The sequence below is a fragment of the Mustela nivalis genome, assembly GCF_964662115.1.
Source record: "Mustela nivalis genome assembly, chromosome: 3".
NCBI lineage: Eukaryota > Metazoa > Chordata > Mammalia > Carnivora > Mustelidae > Mustela > Mustela nivalis.
Genome location: NC_139022.1, coordinates 69,669,141 through 69,690,518, shown reverse-complemented (window position 1 = coordinate 69,690,518; position 21,378 = coordinate 69,669,141). Strand labels below are relative to the sequence as shown.

The 21,378-nt window shown below is 33.3% G+C and overlaps 1 protein-coding gene and 1 pseudogene across 9 annotated transcripts in view; both read right to left on the bottom strand.

Annotated features, from left to right (window-relative positions):
- The window catches only part of LOC309860848 (elongation factor 1-alpha 1 pseudogene), a 424,877-nt pseudogene that overhangs the window by 173,145 nt on the left and 230,354 nt on the right, over positions 1-21,378 (bottom strand). The window lies entirely within an intron of this gene.
- The window catches only part of TMEM161B (transmembrane protein 161B), a 67,129-nt gene continuing 54,837 nt past the window's right edge, over positions 9,087-21,378 (bottom strand). For 6 of the 8 annotated variants that reach the window (XM_082724378.1, XM_082724376.1, XM_082724374.1 and 3 more), the window contains 7 exons: positions 19,212-19,363; positions 18,643-18,703; positions 17,989-18,129; positions 15,146-15,259; positions 12,716-12,890; positions 11,563-11,659; positions 9,087-10,365 (listed from right to left, as the gene is read on the bottom strand). In XM_082724378.1, coding sequence (XP_082580504.1) covers positions 10,088-10,365; positions 11,563-11,659; positions 12,716-12,890; positions 15,146-15,259; positions 17,989-18,129; positions 18,643-18,703; positions 19,212-19,363 — 1,018 coding nt within the window. In that variant the 3' untranslated portion in view covers positions 9,087-10,087. The remainder of the gene's footprint in view (positions 10,366-11,562; positions 11,660-12,715; positions 12,891-15,145; positions 15,260-17,988; positions 18,130-18,642; positions 18,704-19,211; positions 19,364-21,378) is intronic. The other 2 variants (XM_082724380.1, XM_082724373.1) reach the window with 2 other exon arrangements.

Sequence of the window (21,378 nt, the reverse complement as noted above, 5' to 3'; positions counted from 1 at the left end):
AACTAGAACACTTGGAACTTCACCTTACTTTATAAAATGTACTACCATAGGGGCGCCTGGGTAGCTCAGTGGGTTAAACCTCTGCCTTCGGCTCAGGTCATGATCTTAGGGTCCTGGGATCGAGCCTTGCATCAGGTACTCTGCTCAGCAGAGAGCCTGCCCCCCAACCCCCGCCTAAAGTGATTTCTGTCAAATAAATAAATAAAATCTTTAAAAATAAATAAATAAATAAAATGTGCTACCATATGGGGCACCTGGGTGGCTCGGCTGGTTAAGCATCTGCCTTCAGCTCAGGTCATGATCTTGAGGTCCTGGGATCAAGCCCCCACATTGGACTCTCTGCTCAGCAGGGAGTCTGCTTCTTCCTCTGCTCTCTCTCTAATAAATAAAACCTTAAAAAAAATAATAAATGTACTACCATATAATGTAATTGCAGTTGTACAAGTTGATGAAGGTTTAAATTATTTCCAGATAATGTGAAAAGGTCACATTATCTGGAAATAATGAGGAAATTACGAATAAATATAAATAAACGTAGGAACAAAAAATCCCAGCTCACTCCACCCTAAAACATAAAAAACCATGATTAGCCTTTTTGGGTTCCATTATAGATGGATTCTTACTACTTTCTCAATGCATTGCCCTCGGGTGTCCAATGAAGGTGCCTCCATTTCCCACCTCACTCGTAAGAAAGAGTTGATGAAAGAATTCTTCTCTTGGACTCTGAACTTCAGAAGATCCTGGCATTTCTTCTCACCGCTGGATGGATGTGAGATGAGATTGTGGGAACTCTCCTTGGTTCTTCTGCCTGTTTTTTTTTCCTCCTTTGCTCAAGGGTACCAAAAAGGATCAGGTACCTATCTAGACTCTTAAACCAGGTTAAAGTAGATGAGAAATACCATAAAGCAACAGTATTTCAGTGCTACACAGCAGGAAGATAAATTTTCTGAAAGTTTTCAGGAAATAAACTGATAAAACCTGTGGCTCTCAGTTTTTTTTTTTTTTTTTTTAAATTTCAGGACTAATAATCAACTTTTATTATGATTGTATAGTAGTAGACCAAATCTATTTATTAGTCTCATTTCAAAGCAAAAGGTATTTTAACACCAAACTCTAGAAACAATCTTAGAATAAAGAACCTTAAAATTTTATTAACTTAGCTTCATGAAGAATATATTACATTGTCCTAGTCTCCTTATCTTGCTACACAAGAATAAACACTTCACTGCATTCAGAAACCCAATGCTCCATTCTTACTGAGCATTCCTGGAGTCTAAGAGTTATATAACTCTAATAAGCTATAGATAAACTTCATTTTTTTAAAAATAAACTTTTAGAGCAGTTTCAGATTTACAGAAAAACTGCAAAGACAGTACAGAGAGCTCTATATACCCCATACCCAGTTATTTCTTTTATTAACGTTCTATATTGTTATGGCACATTTGCCACAATTAATGAACCAATATTGATATATTATTATCCAAAGTCCATACTTTGTTTCAATTTCCTTAGTGTTTATCTAATGCCCTTTTTTCTCTCCCAGGATCCAATCTAGAATACGACATTCTATTTAGTTATTTTATCTCCTCAGTCTCCTCTTGTCTCTAACAGTTTCTCAGAATTTCCTTCTTTTTGATATTCTTGAAAATTCCGAGAACTATTGGTCAGGTATTTTGTAAAATGTCCTTCAACTGGGACCCATTTCTGATGTTTTTCTCATGTTTATACATACTGGTGTTTGGGTTCTGGGGAATAACACCACAGTGGAAAAGTGCCATTCTCATTATAGTAAAGGTACACGTCATTAATATAATTTACTGATGTTAACCTTGATCACTTTGTTAGGATGAGGTTTATCAGGTTTCTCCACTGTAAAATTAGTTTCCCACCTGTTTCCATCCTGTACCCTTTGTAATGAAGTCACTATGCATGTATTGCTATGCACTACTACGCTAAGTTTTCCATTGAACATATATATATATATATATATATATATATATACTTCATTCTACTATTGATGGACACCTGAACTGTTTCCAGTCTGGGGCTATTATGAATAAAGCTCCTGTGAATATTTTCAGGTCTTTCTGTGAAATGTATTTTTATTTCGCTTGGGTAAACATTTAAGGATAGAATTGCTGGGTTGTTGGGCAGGTATGTTATTAGTTTTATAAAAAAAAAAAACAAACCTACAATTTTTAACAAAGTGATTGAATCATTTCCAGTGTAGCTGTAGCACAATGGAGGAGAGTTCCAGGTGCTTCATATCCTTGTCACCATTTTGTCAGGTCAAAAGTTTTTGGTTTTTGGTGTTTTAAGTATGCTCCATGTCCAGTGTGGAGTCCAACACCGGGCTTGAGTTCATGACCCTAAGATCAAGACCTGGACTGAGATCAAGACTTGGACACTTAGCCAACTGAGCCACCAATATGTCTCCAGAGTTTTCAATTTTAGCCACTACAGTAGGCATACAGCTGTATCTCACTATGGTTTAAATTTGCATTACCCTGGTGACAAACGATGTTAATGATATATATTTTAAAACACTATGTGAATGGAAGGCTGTCTCTGAACAGACTCTTCATGGGAAACAGAATGTTTCTAATAAAAAATTAAAACCCAGAATTTGGGGCATGCTCCTTCCAGCCACAGTGAAATTAATAGGGATCAGATGTACTCTATCTTACAGAATTACTGAAAGGGAAGCACAGGACAGTAACCCCTGAAAGAAGAAAATTACCAGATGAACTCCACTCCAGTTTACTGACACTCAAGCCACAGGACAGCAAAGAAAGAACCAAACCTGAACCCAGTGATCTCTCTGAGCTATGAATCTGGTGAAGAAAAGGCAACTAAAAATCAGGGAAAGAGTATCAGAAAGGGGAGTTGCAGAGAGGGAGCTCTGGGGATTGGCAGAGTTCTTTCATGTCTTCAGCTGAGTTCTGATGAATGGATGCATTTGAGGATATCACCTGATGTTGGGGAAAGAATCACCAGAAAGGAACAGGCAGACAATCCTTGGGACTCAAATGGGTGGGATGGTTCCAAAGTGGGCATTGGTAGAGTATTCAGAAGGGTATTTTTCTCAGCAGTGGGTAAAAAGTAGCATCAACTTAAAAGTCTGCTCTTGTCTTAACAGAAAGTCTCAAAAGAATCAAAACTATCTCCTAGGTTTTCTAGGAACTTAGATGCATTTCAGAACAAAGCTCAAGGAGTATTTAAAGAAATATAAAAATATCCAATACCCTAAAAGGCAAAATTCAGTGTTTGCCATCCAAAGATTTTCAGGAAGGCAAACAAATTAGAAAGTTTGAACCACAATGAGAAGAAAAAAATCCATCAACAGACACATGTTGGAAAGTAAGACAGAAGATAAAATTAATTGGAGCACCTGGGTGGCATACTCTGTTAAGCATCCAACTCTTAATCTCAGCTCAGGTCTTGATCTCAGGGTCATAAATTCAAGCACACTGGGTGTGGAACCTACTTGAAATTAAAGTATAAACCTATTAAGGAGAGTCATGTAGGAAATATAGAAGACCCAAACTGAACTTCTAGAGATTAAAAAAAGGTCCAAGGTGAAACACACTGGACGAATTAAACACCAGATTAGAAACTATCCACCCCCACAAATAAACAAACAAACAAACTTCAACTATACAAAATAAACACCGAGAGGAAAAAATCACCTAAACAAAACCAAACCGTGTCAATGAATTGTGGAATGAGTTCACATTAAAAAAAATTGTTTTATTGCTTTACAATCAGCAACAAATATAGCTTAATAACATGGTACTTCTAAGTGGTACTCAAATGAAGTAACAAGACAAGAAAGTGCTCTTCACTTAAAATGTGAAAACTAAAATCCACTCCTTCTGCCAAGAACCCTAATACTCTCAAGTAAAATCAATACTTAAAGAGGTAAAGAAAACTATTATCAAATTTATTGCATATGTCTGCTCATATAATTGAAAAACCTTTTATGCGTGATCTAGATAGTGCTAGTACTTAACATTTTATTGAACCATCCTAACTTTTAAGAACTGAACACTCTTTTCTTTCAACACATTCTTCTGCAAGAGCTGTCAAAAAAATTGTAAAATCCAACAATGCATTGCAACTGCACTTCTACTACTTTTCTCCAGACAGAAAAATTAGTCACTCTTTAACCTGACCTGAGATAAAAAACCTAGTGATCTAAGAATCTCAATTCAGTATAAGAAATTTAAGAAAATTTTAAGAAGGATCACCACAGTAAACTGCTAGAGGATGAGGACTTTATTGTCTGCTTTATGGTCAACTGTGAAGTGTCTATTTAAATTTCTTGCCCACTTCATCTTTTTTTGGTAGTTTATATCCTGAACACCAGTCCTCCTCATGTTTTGCAAATATTTTATCTGAAACTATGACATGTCTATCTTCTTAACAGGTTTTTTAATGAGAAATTTTTAATTGCTATGAAATCTGTTTTATCATTAAAATAAATTTTATGATTATTGCTTACATAGTAAGGAACTTTTGCCCAACCCTAAAATTACCAAACTGTTACCTTACGACTTTCTCTAAAAACTATATGGTTTTAGCTTTTACAACAAGTTAATATGGTCCCTCTTGAATTCAATTTTGTGTGTAGTTTGAGGTACTACATACTATAAATGGAAAAACTGAGGTTCATTTTCTAAAAATGTGGATATCTCATTATTCTAGTGCCAACAGTTGAAATGACTCTGTTTTCAGCATTACTGCAGTGTTACTCCTTTAAAATTTCACTATTCAATTAAAAAAATTTTTTTTAATGATTAAAGTTTGTTAAATAAAATTTGGTTTATTCCTATAATTCAGTTTCTTCTCTGATGCTGATACACAGTTTCAATGGACTGTCCAGTTGGGACTATTAACTTTAAACTTAAGTCACTTATCCAAAACTGGTACAAAGGCTATCTACTATAATGATAGAAATTTAAATACGTTTAAATTTTAAAAAGTTAATATATTTAAATTTTTAAAAGTTCATATGTTTAAATTTTAAAGTTACATTTCATGCTCTGAGAAAATGTTATAGAACAAGTAGACACATAAACACACAATCACAGTAATTCTGCATTTTATCACTGCTTCTTATTTGAAGTAATTCTACTAACATAGTTTTTGCTTTAGTCGTTTGGAATTATTTATTCATAAATATAAACTGTTTCACTAGCATTACAGAAAGAAAAGTGCATCCCAAATAAAATAGAAGTTAAAGCTAATTTTTGTAGAGCACTATTTTAAAAAATACATTCTCTCATTTTTAATACTTCAGCAGTGGGTACACTTGATTTACTCAAATCATGTTAGAATATTTAAAATTTTGATAAGATGCTATTAATCAAATTTGTCCTCAGCCATGTTACCGTCTGTGTAATTACCTTTGTGCAACAGATTATCTAACAGATTAAAAACTAGTGGGTAAAATGTGTCTGCCAAATGGACAGATTATATTGCTCTAGGGTCCTACAATTCATTTGAAATCCTTTGAGTCTTTAAAAGTTCTACCAAAAAAAAAAAAAAAACAATGTAAACATGTTTGGATTAAGTTAAAAAGCACTTGACAGAAAAACTGTAACAAGCGGACTCAGGAGATTATATTTCTTAAATGCTTTGCTGTTCAGTAGCAAACAAGCAGCATTTAAATTCAATGCCTATAATTCTTTCTGTACAATACACCAACCCGAAAAAGGGAATATATAATACTGTCCATCTTTTCAAAAATTTCACTAGTGAGCACACAAATGATAAAGTTCAAGCAATCGGGGTGTTTTGTCAACCAATGAATTACTAAGAAAACTGCTTGTAAGAAAAAGAAAAAGAAAAACCCACTATGATAGGTCTTACCTTCTGTAAGTCATTACTCAGAAATTACTTTTTCAGTGAGGCTTTTTCTCTGGATGGTCTGCTTAAAATTTTAGCTTTATTCCTATCCTCCAATTTCATATTCTCTCTCCCTTCCCTGATTTCTCCCCACCTTCCCCACTCATTAGAACTTATCACTATCTAACATATCCTAAATTTGACTCATTTATTTTGCTTCATCCCCACACTAAACTCTAAGCTCCTTGAGGGGAGGGATTTGGTATTTTGTTCACTGCTGTTATGTAGGGCAGTTTCTGGAATATTATAGGTTAATTCTGGAATATTATAGGTACTCAATAAAGATTTACTGAATGAATAATTTAAAAGAATAATTAAATAATTAAAAAGAATAATTAAAAAGAATGAATAATTAAAAGAGTACAAAACAAATGTTCCTGGAGAAAACACTCTCTGTGAAGTCATTTTCAACGAACGGTAAGTGAATCTCTTCTAACATGATCTGTGACCATTCCTGAAGCCAAAAATTGCTATTCATTTTTCTCAGGCTAACATAAAAAGAAACTGATACCAGCTGTAGAAATATATAGCCACATATTTAATGTAAATTCCTTATTTTATGATAAAACTGAAGTCAACACTGATAATTCAGTTCTATTTCATTAGTATAGTTTGAATGCCTAGTTAAGTACAAAAAATAGCTAACTGAAGTCAGTAATGGTATGTTTCCTAATTGTTAAATTAACATTCTTTCCACAAAATTATGTTGCTTCTTCATTTAAGATAATGTATCGTCTTTTACCAAGTGGAAGAAAGGAGGGGAGTAACCACATACAGCTAGTTGTAAGGGAGAAAGAAAGTAAAGAACAGCAATGAAATAGAGAAATACACATTTTCTGAATCACTGAAGATAGGCCCATCCAACATAATAGTTCGTAGCTTAAGGAAAAAAAGTTCAATTTTAACGGAAGACAAACTTATGAAGAGAGACTTTATCTGGTTTTTCTTTTTTCTTAGGAAGAAAATACAATAAGTAAAATGTTTACCATTTTAAAGGAGAGAAAGGTTGGTATTAGCTTTGTGATCATGCTGTATCCATGTCAGAGTTTTCATGGCATATAAGCAGCTCAGCTATGAACACAGGAAACAGACATAATGGGACAAGTAAGAGTTAAAAGATGATATTGTAGAAATATCTGAGATACTCAGTTCATGGTCTAGGATCATGAATGTGCTCAAATCTGATTTTTTAAGCCACCTAAAGGTTTGTGAAGATGCAGGATGATCCACATTCAAAAATCACTTAGTTTTATTTTGCTGAATAGAGCCGTATACCATGATAGACCATTTTCAATTATGAGATGGCTCAGAAAGTGTGTTTGAATTCAGAGAATGTTGAGACCCTATGCTTTTCAGTACTGAGAATTTAATCTTTCATTTGAAAGAATAAAATCTATCCAGTGAAGTTCCAATTATAGATTTCATAATGAATTCTACTTAGTGCTTCCTGGACCTATCAATTCCATTAATGGATGAATATCTGTTCTGAATCATAACTCAAGAAGAAATGTCACTATTTTACCAATGATATTTATATCAGAAACAATAAGACAATGAGCCCATTCTGCTTGGATGCGTTGGTCATTTATGCATAGCAATTGGAATTCTGGGGAAAATGCCAAAGATAATCAAAATGCATACGGATATTAAGATAAAATTATATGCTTTTCATTTCAGACATATCAATGGGGGTAGAAGGAGAATACAGCTCTGATTTATATAGTGCAGTGGGGAGAGGGTGGGGGGCAGGAATCAACAAATTGTCAAATGCAATCCCACAAATCATATGGAGCAAGATTACTAAGGATTCCTATTAATTTAGTAGAAATATAAAATAACTGACCTATGAAGCACTTATATTAACTAGAGCCCAACATAAAAAGAATTCTACTGGCCTAATTAAGAATATTAAAATATAATTTGGGTCATTTTGGAATTTATATATATAAATTCTGTTGTGGACCTAAAACAAATACAATGTTTTATGTCAATTTTATCTCAATTAAAAAAATATTTGGCTTACATAAAGTATAAACCCTTTACACTCAGGAATATAATTTGTGTGGAGACAAGATGCTTAAACAAACCAGTAGTTATAACCATCATTCTCTTCAATTTGTTTGGAAAGACTAAAAAAACCTAAATCAAACCCATTACTTTAATATGCAGTTTGCACACATTCACAGTATACTCAGGGAGATTTCAAGTCTAAAAAGAGTGAATCAATAGTATTTTAGAAATGCACGTGATTTCATCCAATAATAAATTCTAAGTCTTCTCACCCACCCTCCCACCCCGTATTACTTCTCGGTACAATCTTTGAAACTCAAAATAACTTAAATTATAGTTTTTAAAATGTAGCTCTTTAATAAAAAGGTTTTAAGTATCAGGTAAGGTTCTTTTCAAGTCCAACATGTGAGAACTTTCACATACAAAATAAATGTTATACTTTGCTATAATCTTGTTAAAAGATAGTTATTTTAGTGGATGGTGTTATCTCAAGATGTATCTGGAATGTTTCTTTTGGAAATTCACATGAACTACCATTAGGCTATATTAACAATTCTGATCAACCAGAGTTTTATCCAACTTAAGCACTAATTATTCACTCATATTTAAAAATATCAGCTAATTCCAAAATACCTAATCTATACCAAAAGACAGGAACTTGTCTGTATTGCAATTATTCAAATGAATGTGAACCACAAGCCTTGGAAGTAATTTCAAAAGACCTTCAAAACTGCTTTCAATAGTGACAATAGCATTGATATACAGCCTCTCAAGAATATTCTTTGGAATAAAGTTTATCTATAAATTCTACTACTTGTTCAAAAAAGAAAACAAACCTTATTTATCTCTTATATTCATTCCCTTTATAAATGAAACTCTTTATTTTAGGTTTTAGACAAACAAAGCATCAAAAAAATTTTTACATATATTTTTCATTCCTATGAATTTTTCCTTCAAATTATCTCAATTATTCTAAACACTATAAACTTAAAACAAATTCTATTTAACATGGGTTTAAATTATTCCTGTAGATTTGGTTAGTGGGAAAGGTTCTGATGTTTAAAAATGATAGAAAAGGTATTTTAATTTGAGAGAATTCATCCAAGTATTTATAAAATTTTAAGCAGTCTCACACATGGGCAACGCAAATAAATTGCTTGATCTGATGAACTTTCAAAATGTATTTTAATCTCATTCCAAAAAAAAGAAAATTTCTAGATACAAACACAGCTCATTCAATCACATTTAATATACATTCAGCAACTTAAAATATTATAAGGATCCAATATTTTCACCTTTTATAATCTCAATATATTATATATTTAATATATAATATATATACAATACAATACATACAGGTAGTCAGCAGGATTAAAGTAACTTTTTAAAGTCTGATCAATATTGATAAATATCTTTAGACTATTAAAAGAACTGTATTTAGGATCACAGAAAATAAAATAAAATATGGGAGTTCCAAGCCTATTAGACTGCAAATATTCATATGGCCAATCATTTTAAAAGATCCCTCAAGTTGGACAGAATATATTTTAAAATAATACTCTTGCTACTCTCAAGCAGCAGTACTTATAGATATTAAGCATGTACATCTGCTTTAAATTTAAAATAACTATGCAGCTTTTTTTTACTGTAATATACAGTAGCTATTTCTTCCTTTCTGTTGGATTTTGCTATTGTTGTTTGAAAGGTTACCAACAGAAGTGACTCTAGCTCCTTTCCCTCTCCCAAAGCATGGCTCAGTTTGAAGACTGTTCTATATAGGCAGCCACTATGAGTATTAACAGTACCTTTACACCATTAAGAACAATTAATCAATAACTGGAGTCATATGAGAAGTTTCAAAGACTGCTGGAGGTTTCTGTAAACCAAGGTAATCAAAGTATTACCCCTGTAGATAGCCCTCTCACATCAGTTAATACAAGGAGTTAAAATTCCAATGCCACAGTATAGCAGTTAATAATCTACTCTGTAATTTTAAATATTATACCATTGATTCACCCTGAGAATACAGAGGAAGCATTTAAAACAAGATACTCTGATATGTTTTTTTCCTTTGTATTTGCTTTCTTCTGGTTTCCGACAGCCCTTCAAGGGCACAAGCATTTCAATTCAAAGTGTGACTTGGATATCCTTTTTTGTTAACTGAGATTCATGCCACAGTCAGATACTGGTGATAGAAAAGCCCAAAAAGGCTTGTAGAAAAGAGACAAGCAGCAATCCACCAGGTCAGAAAAGACAGAAGTCCTCGAAAAAGCAGAGGAGTGAAAATATTTTTTAAGCTGCTCAGTGCCACTGTTATTTGTGTAACAGTTACCTTCATCTTCCCATCAGCAGATGGTAATTCAGAGTAAACAGAGTTGGAGGGTAGACTATTATCCACTGGCAAGGCAGAGATAGATTCTGGATATATCCCCCAGGAATGATTACCTAGAAAATTCAAGACACAAATAAAATTTGAAGACTAAAACTAATTCCAAACCCTCTAATAAAAAAAGAAAGAAAGAAAGAAAGAAAGAAAGAAAGAAAGAAAGAAAGAAAGAAGTTTTAAAATTATACTTGAAATTAAGAACAGGAAGTTTAGTGGCATAACAAATTACTTCATGTTGAAAAATAAAGTAATATAACCTTTGTACATATCCGGTAAAAAATTCATTTAACCTGATTAGACTACAAGCTGGTCTTACCAGTAAGAGTACACATAAAAATCTAATTTACTTTTAACTAACTGCACTAAAATCTGGTAAAATAATAAAAACAATTCTTTTCCTTGTATAATACATTAATCAACTACTTCTACTGGAGTGACAGGGACAAGCTCAGTAACTTCTTAGAAATCTTTTCTACCTCTAGAATATCAGAATAAATTTCTTTCTCAGAAACTATCTATGATTTCAATGTGAGAGACTATTAATAGCTTCCAGAAAGTTTTCATCATATATTTTCCTATGTTGGATAGGATATGAGTCACATAATTTATAACTGAGCTACTTCTTTATGTTTCGTAGATTCCTAAAGGCCATTTATATCTATTATCAGCTCTATAGTATCTATGAAGCCCACCCAAATAATACTTTTTTAGTTCCTTTGGGCTTCTTAACCCCCCCACACTGTATTTCAAAAGGGAAATAATCAATAAAATAATGAATAGTTCTCAAATACCACCACACAGGAACTTGATAGTTTAGTGAACAGACTTATAGGAGAACTTTGTTTTTCTGCTGAGAAATCTTTATCCTATCAATATCTAAAGTAGAGCTCACTAAAGGATCCTGGATTCATGTAAGTATACAACTACCTTATAGTAACTGAAATGATCAAGCACTAACAAAATCTTTCATCACCCTCTTAAAATACAAAATAACTAAGACCAAGAGTGCTCATTCAAGTTTCTCAGTAAATACGGGAATTAATCTTTAGCAAATAATTCTTATAAGTAAAGCATAATACTGTAAAACTATACGGACCTGAAGATGACGAATCAACTTTTAAAAGTTTCCCATGTTTCTTTTTAGAACTCTCCAAGAAAATAATTTAAAGAAGCATATTTCTTTGTAGGTAACAAAACGCAGTATTAATTATAGGTAGAAAGTCAAACACATTTCCCAGTTGCCAGGGCAAGCCTACCTAGTGTTTTCAAAAGCAGAGTTGTGTGAAGCAGCATTACCAGAGGTGCCACATACTGCAGGGCAATGACACAAAGGTAATAAAAGACTCGAGCCACCTGCAACCAACAAAATTCTTAAGTATCTAACACTGGCTGACATGTTAGGAGTGAATTAAACTTTCATATAATTGTCAAAATGAACTGCTTAAGAGATAAGTAATCCCATCACGGGAAGGAAGCTAAATGTTATTAGGTCTGCACTTCATTATAAATGCCCCCAAACTGACTTCTGACTTTGAAAGGCTCAGTTTGAAGATATGTTTTAAATGTGGAAATACTAAATTCCTTGAAAATAGTTAAGTGGTTAATATAAATTGGAGAAAATAATCCCTTAAATTTAAATGGTATATTCACTTATATTTCAAATATGAAACAACATGTTAGAATCTCTAGGCAGACATCAGAAAATCAAGCTAAATAAAAGTAACAGATGAGTCATAAAACCGTCATAAATAAAAACATCAAGTCCCCAATTCTGCATGAACATATATAACTAAAATATGAGGAAAAATCATAGAGAGAACAAAAATATGTAAGGAAAAACAATAAGAAAGTCTCTGAATCTTGATGAACACCCTGACTATTAAAGAATATGAAAAACAGAACACCCAACACCAGATTTCTAAAAAAGACATGATCGGTTATACAAATCCAATTAACTATAATGGTGGATGGACTCCTGGCCCTTTCTTTCTCTGGAATTCCCATTAAGTTAAATATTTACATTTCATGTTCAAATACTTGGAATAATGTTACATGTCACTAAAACTAGTATTTCCTACCCCATAAGTCTTGAAGGCTAGACAGTAATATATTGTCATGTCTTCCAAATCAACTGGGGGTCCCATTTAGCAATAGTAGATATACCATAGCATTGCAACCCAAACTAAAGGACTTGAAGTACTATGGCAAGAAGAGGACTTGAGACTCTTTCTTCACTTAGCACCAAAATCGGATTGCGGGCTCTTCATTATCTGTCAATTTAAGATTATGCCATTTATTTCAACGGCAGGAGTATTGTGGGCTAATATTACTATTAAGGAAAATTAAATGCTTTGTTTTCTTACAATACAGTGCTTGCTGTTCTTCACTTGACTACAGTATGAAACTTACCATTTTCTGTAGCTCAACTGTACTTATCCGCCCTGCTTCTTTCTTCATCTGATCCACACATTTCTGGGCTAAATTTAAGTAAGCTTGCAGGTGACTGCGCATCATGGCCAACCGCAAAGCACACAGCAGGATTATTAACCAGAGTCGCAGAGTATCGAATGTAGCTTCTGTCATTCTACAGATCAAAAAGTTGACATGGTGCTCTCAAAGACCAAAATACGTTAGCATGCTAGTTAAATGTGTCAGTGCTCACCATATAAAATATAGGATATCTATACTTAATTACAGTTGGAGATATAAAACAAAAGTATTCTACTACCTAACAAACTTATCTATATAATAATTTGACTTGTATAATAGACCTAGACAGAAAATTGTATCATTAAGAACAGTAGTAATAGATATCTAGAAGAAAAGTGTAGAAAGTAACTGGGATCCTCTTCACTATCTACCCTCCTCCATGGAAAAAACCTGGTTGTGAAATGGAGAGAGAAGCTGGGTGCTGTTAAACTGGAGAGTAAGAAAAAGAAAGAAACTACAGGAGATTGCCTGTGGGACTATCAAGTCAACAACCCATGCCTACAGTTTTGTCTGATTATACAGATATTTGAACAGGTATCAGTCACTCTGCTGATTTCCTGATTGGGATCACAGGAAAACCAGAGATTCTGATATATTATGAAGAAATTGGATGTCTCAGATTCCTCTCCAGCAAGTTATTTAAGCTATGTGCTCAAGCTGGCTCAGTTGGGCACAATTCCTCAAGACTAAATGAGGATTCCAGGTAGAAGATGTACCCTTACGATATTTTTTTCAGTTGACTGAGAAGGGCCCCTTAAAGGAAAAAGAAAAGGTAATTTCTGATGTCCTTTGTGGTTTAATGTTTTCAAAAGGCCAGGGTTTCCTCCTTTGATAAAAGGTAACACTGTGAGTAATTTGAAAGTAACACCTAGACCATACTCCGTATCTGTTCTAAACTCTAGCACACATCAGGCACTTAATACAGGACAGCTGAAATGTATGAACTTACTTTTAAATAAACATGTTGTAAATCTGTCAAGTTAAAATTACCATTAAGACTTACTTGTGTGTGTGAGGGGGGCGGGGGGGAAACATTCTAACCTCAATGAATGCTTCCCTAGTTCAAAGAGAATTCTTAAAAAAAAAAAAAACAAAGTCCTGGTCATCACTGATTATATTCTGGAAGACAAATATGTACCAGGCTCTAAAAGAAATACATAATATAAAATGTATACTGTGGAGTCAACGACTTGTCAAGGTTTTCTATTTTAATTCTGATGAGGCAGAGCCATGAAAGAAATATTGATTAAGCATTTACTTCCAGCTGGTTCCAGTACACGCATTCTTTCATTTAATTCCGATGATAACTCTGAGGTAGATACTATTATCTTCATTTTCCAAATGGGGAAACAGAGGCTCGGTGAAGTTAATCTCCCTCAAGTGACAGTTTTAATAACGGGCGTTCAAACCAGCTTTTTCTCAATCTTTCTATTACTCTAACATAGCTCTATAAGGCTAATGAGGTAATATGTTAAGTACAGTTATTAGTATCTTTTAATAAACTGTTTGTGTTTCCTTATATCTTCTTTTGTTAAAAGGGGAATTATGACCTGTATTAGATAATAATGTTACGGCATTTTTTTGGATAAGCATGATGATAATATTATGTCAGAAAATGTCCTTATTTCTTAGACGTACATACTCATGTACTTAGGGGTAAAAATGTTAAGACCTCTACTTCACTTGAAAAATTACTTCATCAAAAAAACAAAACAGGGGCGCCTAGGTGGCTCAGTGGGTTAAAGTTTCTGCCTTCGGCTCAGGTCATAGTCCCAGGGTTCTGGGATCGAGCCCCGCATCGGGCTCTCTGCCTAGCAGGGAGCCTGCTTCACCCTTCCTCTCTCTCTCTCTGCCTACTTGTGGTCTCTGTCTGTTAAAATGATTTTTTAAAAAATCTTTAAAACAAAACAAAAAAGGGGTGAAGCAAATATGTAATATATTAATATCCCTTACAGGGGTTGAATGAGTTTCCATTTATACTACTTATTTTATCCTCTTAATTTTCACAGTTAAGAAAAAAAGAACTGAAGAAACTATCTTAAAAATAGGGCCAAGACATAAAAATGTCAGGTAACAACTGGGTTAAGCGAGAAGGCAGAAAAACTTAGAAGTATACAAGATAACTGTTAATGTATATTAACATTCATTCATTAATGAAGATCATAAAAAAGTTAAATGATGATTTGTAGCTTGTTTTAGAACACAACTTTTAGCATTTCTATTAATGTTTTAAAAATACAGTATTCTAGTATTATCATTAAAAAACTTAAATTACAGTATATACCATTTTGGAAAACAGTTTTGATTCTATAAGGAATCAAAAATTAGCCCTCAAATACCCATACTTACAAAGGGACACTTTCTTTACCCAATGGTGGGTTCATAATGTAGTCTTTGGTGATTGGTTTTACCCAGAGCAGAACCATAAATAAAGGAGCCAAGAAGTTGATATGAAGTAATGTTCTGAAAGCATGTAAGAAATAAATATAAAAACCCAGGAACAAAATACACTAATAAACTACAGATAGTTGGAACTTACAAAATGAAGGTAGAAACTTATTTTCAGTATTCTGTATTAAGGTACTACTATCATCATTATTTTCTATTTATTGTTATCACTCGACATGGATTTGAGCCCCTGCAAAACTACCTCATTATCTGAATTTTTCAAACGAGAACATTTAGATTCAGGAAAGTTAAATGACTTGTTCATGGCAATATTACAGGTTAAAGGCAAATGTAGCACTAAAATCTAAATCTGTTCAGTTCTATCCTAGTGTTCTTTAACAATCCCCTACTATATCCCTGATTCAATACACAGGTATTTAAATGACTAACTTTACACAGTCAATGAATCCAATAGATTTTCAGTATAGAGGCATCATCTTTTGACACTTTTTCAGCACAAGCTAAAACAAAGTGCCTCCTTATTATTTACAAGTGAGAGAGCCAGTGATTAGCAAGATCCTTAATACTAGAAGGCTTAAGGCACATGGAACCTACCACAACAACTTACAATTAAGGAAATTTTCAATATGCAATGATCATGTATAATGTTTTAATACACTGTTAAAATCATAAATGATTCATATATTTTAATTTCTTCATGAAGTATTATGAAGTTAAATTCCCTATTCTACACATACCAAGAAAATTTACATTACTCCAGAAAGGCAATATACCTAATACACCAAAAGGTTTTAGGTCTGAGTTATAATTTTATTGTTAATTATTGTACCAAGTTTGTATCATACAAAGACAGATGACTGTAAAGACTATTCTTATTTCAGAAAAAAGACAAATTCTTCTATTTAATTACCATGTCCTGTTTTCAGAATTAACCAGTGAAGGGCTGAACTGGAAGGTTTTAAATACACAACACATGCACACACACACACATTTCAAAATCTTCACTACAATGAAAATGACAATGATCTATGTAAGGAAAACAGGGCAATGATCTACGTGAGGAAAACAGGGCTGCGTCAGAACACCTCACAGACAAAGGTGGAACTTCGGTTCTAAGCTCTGGCATTTAAACAAGTACTAGTGCCTAGACACAGGGCTGAGGAGAACGCTGTTCTTTGTGCCAGTCATGCTATTCTCACACCAGAACAAGGTTGCCCACACTCCTGTTATCATGGCAGAGTGCTGTAACACAATCGGGGGCTGCAATGAATTGAAAATAAAGCTCCAAACCCCAAAGGGGGGGAAAAAAACCCTTAAAAAGAAGCTACATTTTACTGAAAAGGAAAGTAAGATGTGCCCCCTCCCAATCATAAACCACCACTAAATGCTTTAAATGTTTTTATAAAGTGATCCTTTCATCCCCCAGCCTGGGTAAACCACCGGGTGCGGGGAAGAAAGCAGCAGTATTAGGTATGCAGTGTTGCTAGGGAACACTCTAGTATCAAGGAGCAGCCCACAGCGGTTTCAGTAGCTGGTGAAGGGCTCCCCTCCACCCACCCTTTCAGCTTATTTAAATCCTAACACTGGGATTAGTGGACTGAAGTGTATGTGTAGGGAGGAGGGGGAGAACCCGGTTTTGTTTTTAAAAGAAGCCATTAGAGAGATGGATGGATGTTGGGAGAAAGGCAGGATGCAGCCAACAGCATGCTGAGTAAAAGGAGGGGAAAAAAGAGGAATGAAGAAGTGGGTACTGGGAGGTGAGAACAGGTAAACACGTGTGCGCACAGACAAGTGTGCGTGTGCACAGACACCTGCACACATGTGCGTGCACGCACACACACACACACTCACAGACAAAATATGTAGAAAAACGGAGGTTAAGGAAAAAACAAAAAATATTCAAAATTAAAATAAAGGAAAATGACATACTAAGAGAGAAGAATATGAAAAGACTACAAAATCAGCATCATTAAATACAGTTTTAAGGGCAGAAATGTTAAGAAAAATGATCAGAGAAACTCAGAGTATATACATATATCAAAATGGAATGTTCTCAATTTGGGAGTCTACTGCAAAACATAAAGACAAGATGGAAATTTGTGTCTGGATATGAACTGAAAGATATAAACCTGCCATTCTGCCAAGGTGTCTAACATCAACAAAAAACATCTGTAACAACCATGAAAAATAGAGTAAATGGGCTTTCAAATATGATTTCTCCATTTGAGAACTGAAATAGAATCTGGCAGTTAAAAGTAATCTATGGCATTTAATACTGTAGAGTATCAGCAATCCCCAAATAAAATATTGTTTTAAGTCTCATAAGCCAATCAGTAATACAGGAAAAACACAAATTTATGTACACAGAGTTAACTTTCAAAACACTTTTAAGTAAAAATTAAGATTTACATAAAATTTAAATATGTTAATGAAAATATTCTGATTTAAGAGAATTACCATAGATCCTCAGTTCAGTTGCAGAGATTATGGTATCATAAACACTGACTTCTAACAAATACTGATATTTCCTTTTTTTAACAAGTAAAAAAGAAATCTAGTAATTGTTATGTTTTTAGTCATAGGACTTAAAATTTAGAAGTGAATAAAAGACATCTGCTTAAAAAAAAAAAAGAAAGAAACCTGCTTATAGAAGTAGTGTGACATCAAATGGTTATTTATTAATTTTCAATACAATAATTTATGATTTCATTACAATAATATACCTTCATTAAGATGGAAAACATATATTTATCTGCATGTGCTTATGTACATTTTCCGCTTACTGTGTAATTTTTTCTGTTGCCAAATTCAGGGCATCCAGATGCATTTGAGCCAGTCGTAATCCAGGAAATGTCAAAAAAGCCCCAATGAGTGAACAGAAAATAGCCAGGAAAAATTTGAAAGTAAGTTTTGAAACAGGACCCCTAAATAAAATTAAAAAAAAAAAAAAAAAAGAAAAAAAAAAAGAAAAAAGAAAAAAAAGGTAGTAAGTTCTGTAACTTTCTAGGAATTTCCTTTCTTCTAATTACTTTACAAACCACAATTCATAGTAACAAAAACTAAATAAACTTTTACAAAAAAAGACTATTCAGACTCAATTACCTACAATGGATTTTGGTGAACTAGCATCTCTAGCCACACTGATAACAACACAATCTGCATATTCAACACAGAATTTGATATATGACTCAGATATAAGGTTATTTAATCTCTGGCGGCATAGAAATTAAATCAAATAAGAGCAAATCCAAATAAGAATTCTATCAAACATATTAACTTTATACATATGTAAACATTAGAAGTGAGGATATTTCTGAAAGTCCTGAAAAAAGAACTCTTTTCAAGGATTAAAAACACAAAGCCACTTAAAGTAAATGTTTTACAAAAAAATGAAAAAATTTAAACTTCAGTGATACTTAGTATTTTTAAAAACTTACTGAGATTCTAAACCTTGCTTTTCAAGAAACTGCATCGCACTATCTGAAAAATTTGTAAACCCTGCAGGGGAAAAAAAAAATTATTCTTAATATAGACTCTTTCTTAGGAAATAAAATGTTAGGAAACAGAACATCTTAAATCGTGAAGTGACTAGCTTAGGCTCTTTCATGTGCTAATTAGTATGCCATAATGCAATAAAATTTTATTATTAGCAGGAACAGTCTTTGAAAACATCCCTTTGATATTTGTACATTCCATAAGTGTGCATAAAATTTGCATCAAAATTTGCATCTTTATCTATGTGAGTAAACTTCAGCACTGCAGAAACTTAAATTTAACTTTAAGGAAAAAATGAGGGGACAGCATTTTGGAAAAAGCTAACAAAAAATTTAGCTAAAACAAACAAAAAAAGAAAATTAATAATAATAAAGGTTAATTATTTAGAAGATTACTGTACATCTCAAATCTAATTTTAAAAACATCAAATATAAAACATAATTAAATGAAGTAAAAAATATTAACACCTGATAAAGCAAAACTGATTTTTAAACTTGTATGAAATGATTACCTGTTTCGAGTCCAAATTCCAGATAATTTTCTGTTACAATCAAGACGGCCATTGCTTTCACAAAGAAAAAAAATCCAAAGGTAACACAGACTGATCTCTCACCACCATCTTCTACTTTAAAATAGTGTGTAGTTAATGAAAATAGAACTTTGCTGCAGAAGATAAAGTTCAGGAAAAACCGCAGGTAACTTTGTGGGAGTTAAACAGAATCATCTTTACAGGACTTAAACTCCAATAACATCTGACTACAACATTTATTTTGATTCTACAACATGCTTATCTACAAGGTGCCCTTTGGAAGGAAGTGAAAAACTAATGAAAATCTGATTAGTCTTTCAGGAAATAGGACATAAAAACAAAGCAAATTTTAGTGAAGTTTGTAACATTTTAAAATTAATGAAAAGTGCACATATACATGTTAAGCTGTAACTAGGGACAGAATATATTTGTTTTATCAGATTCAAGTTTTATCAGGAGATTATTATAATAAACTTATGAAATAGGTTCTCAGTGACATGAAAAGCCAAAGTAGAGGTTATTTTAGGGAACTACCTTTTCTTTGGCATGTTTTTTGAGTAAATTGCATTTAGAATTAAACACACAAACAAACATCACAGCAATCATCAGTAAATCACCCAATAATTCAAAATATGAGAATTATTAATGGTCACTGATAAGCTGGTATCATCATTTCACAGATTGCCATTAAACAAAACACCTAGAGAAAATAAGGTCCAGCTGAGTACTCAAAAACAGCCAAAGGTCCAACATGCTCAGTTATTTAAAAAAAAAAAAAAAAAAAAAGCTTTTATGTAAAAATATTAAATTTTTTATCTGAACTCCCCCACTCCTCCAACTAAGTAATCAAATGAATATCAAACCAGTGGATGATGCAAAGCTAGAATCCAGATTTCCATTATATCAAATTGTTATTAAAAGCATAAACCTGCCAAACAAACTAATGAGGTACTTGGCAAAAAAAAAAAAAAAAAAAAAATCTAGAAAAGCAACTTTCACATCAACTCCATGTCAAGCATGGAAAAGAGTAATAGCTGCCATTTAGTACTTGCAAGTGCTAGGCATTACTAATTAATTTCATCCTCCCATTAGGCAACTATTACCATTACTTTACAGATTTTTAAAAACTGTGGCACAGAAAAGTAACTTGTCCAAAAGCACACAACTTACTTAGAGGAAGTAAGGATTTAAATCTAGGCAGTCTAGATCCAGAATGTTCACTTAATACTGCCTATTCTAAACTGTACATAGCACCTAAGTCATGTGGTAGTTTAGCAGTAACACAAGAAACCTAAAAACAGAGCTGCCATGAAAGATGTGTACAGTTCAAACATTCTCATGATCAGAAGAATCCTTCACGGAAAGCTGGGAAAGGATAAGAACTCTCACCCTTGCTGCTCAAAAAGCTGTTCTTTTTTGCCCTATTTAAAAATGGGTTAATAGGGCGCCTGGGTGGCTCAGTGGGTTAAGCCGCTGCCTTCAGCTCAGGTCATGATCTCGGGGTCCTGGGATCGAGTCCCGCATCGGGCTCTCTGCTCGGCAGGGAGCCTGCTTCCCTCTCTCTCTCTCTGCCTGCCTCTCCATCTACTTGTGATTTCTCTCTGTCAAATAAATAAATAAAATCTTTACCAAAAAAAATGGGTTAATAAACTTATTGCCCATTCTATTTTTTTTAAATACAATTTAGCATACTGGATAGAAATGTAGTGTCCCAACTGCTCTAGTTAAGGTCACCTACCCAAAAGTAACACAACTTAAAGGTAATAAAGATAGATGACTTTTGGGCATTTTTCAAATGGAACTTGAAATAAATTTCTATTGAAATGTAAAGTCCATTAAATCAAGAATTCTTCTCTCTTGTTCACTGCTGTAGTTAGAGTTCCAAGAAAAATACCCGGCACATAGTAGGTACTCAAACAATCAGTGAATGAATTTTGCCACAGAAATGTTTTTACATGGCAGCTTAGGTAAGCAGAAATAGTATTAATTCTATGCTGCAAGGGTAAATAGATCTTTTGAAAATGGTATCAAAAAAACAATACTTTTTTTCCTGGGACAATATACTCAAAGTAAAAACAAACAAAACAAAACAAAAAAACCCACTCAAGGTAGAAAAAGTTTTAGTCTAAAGATCTGTTTTTATTATTGG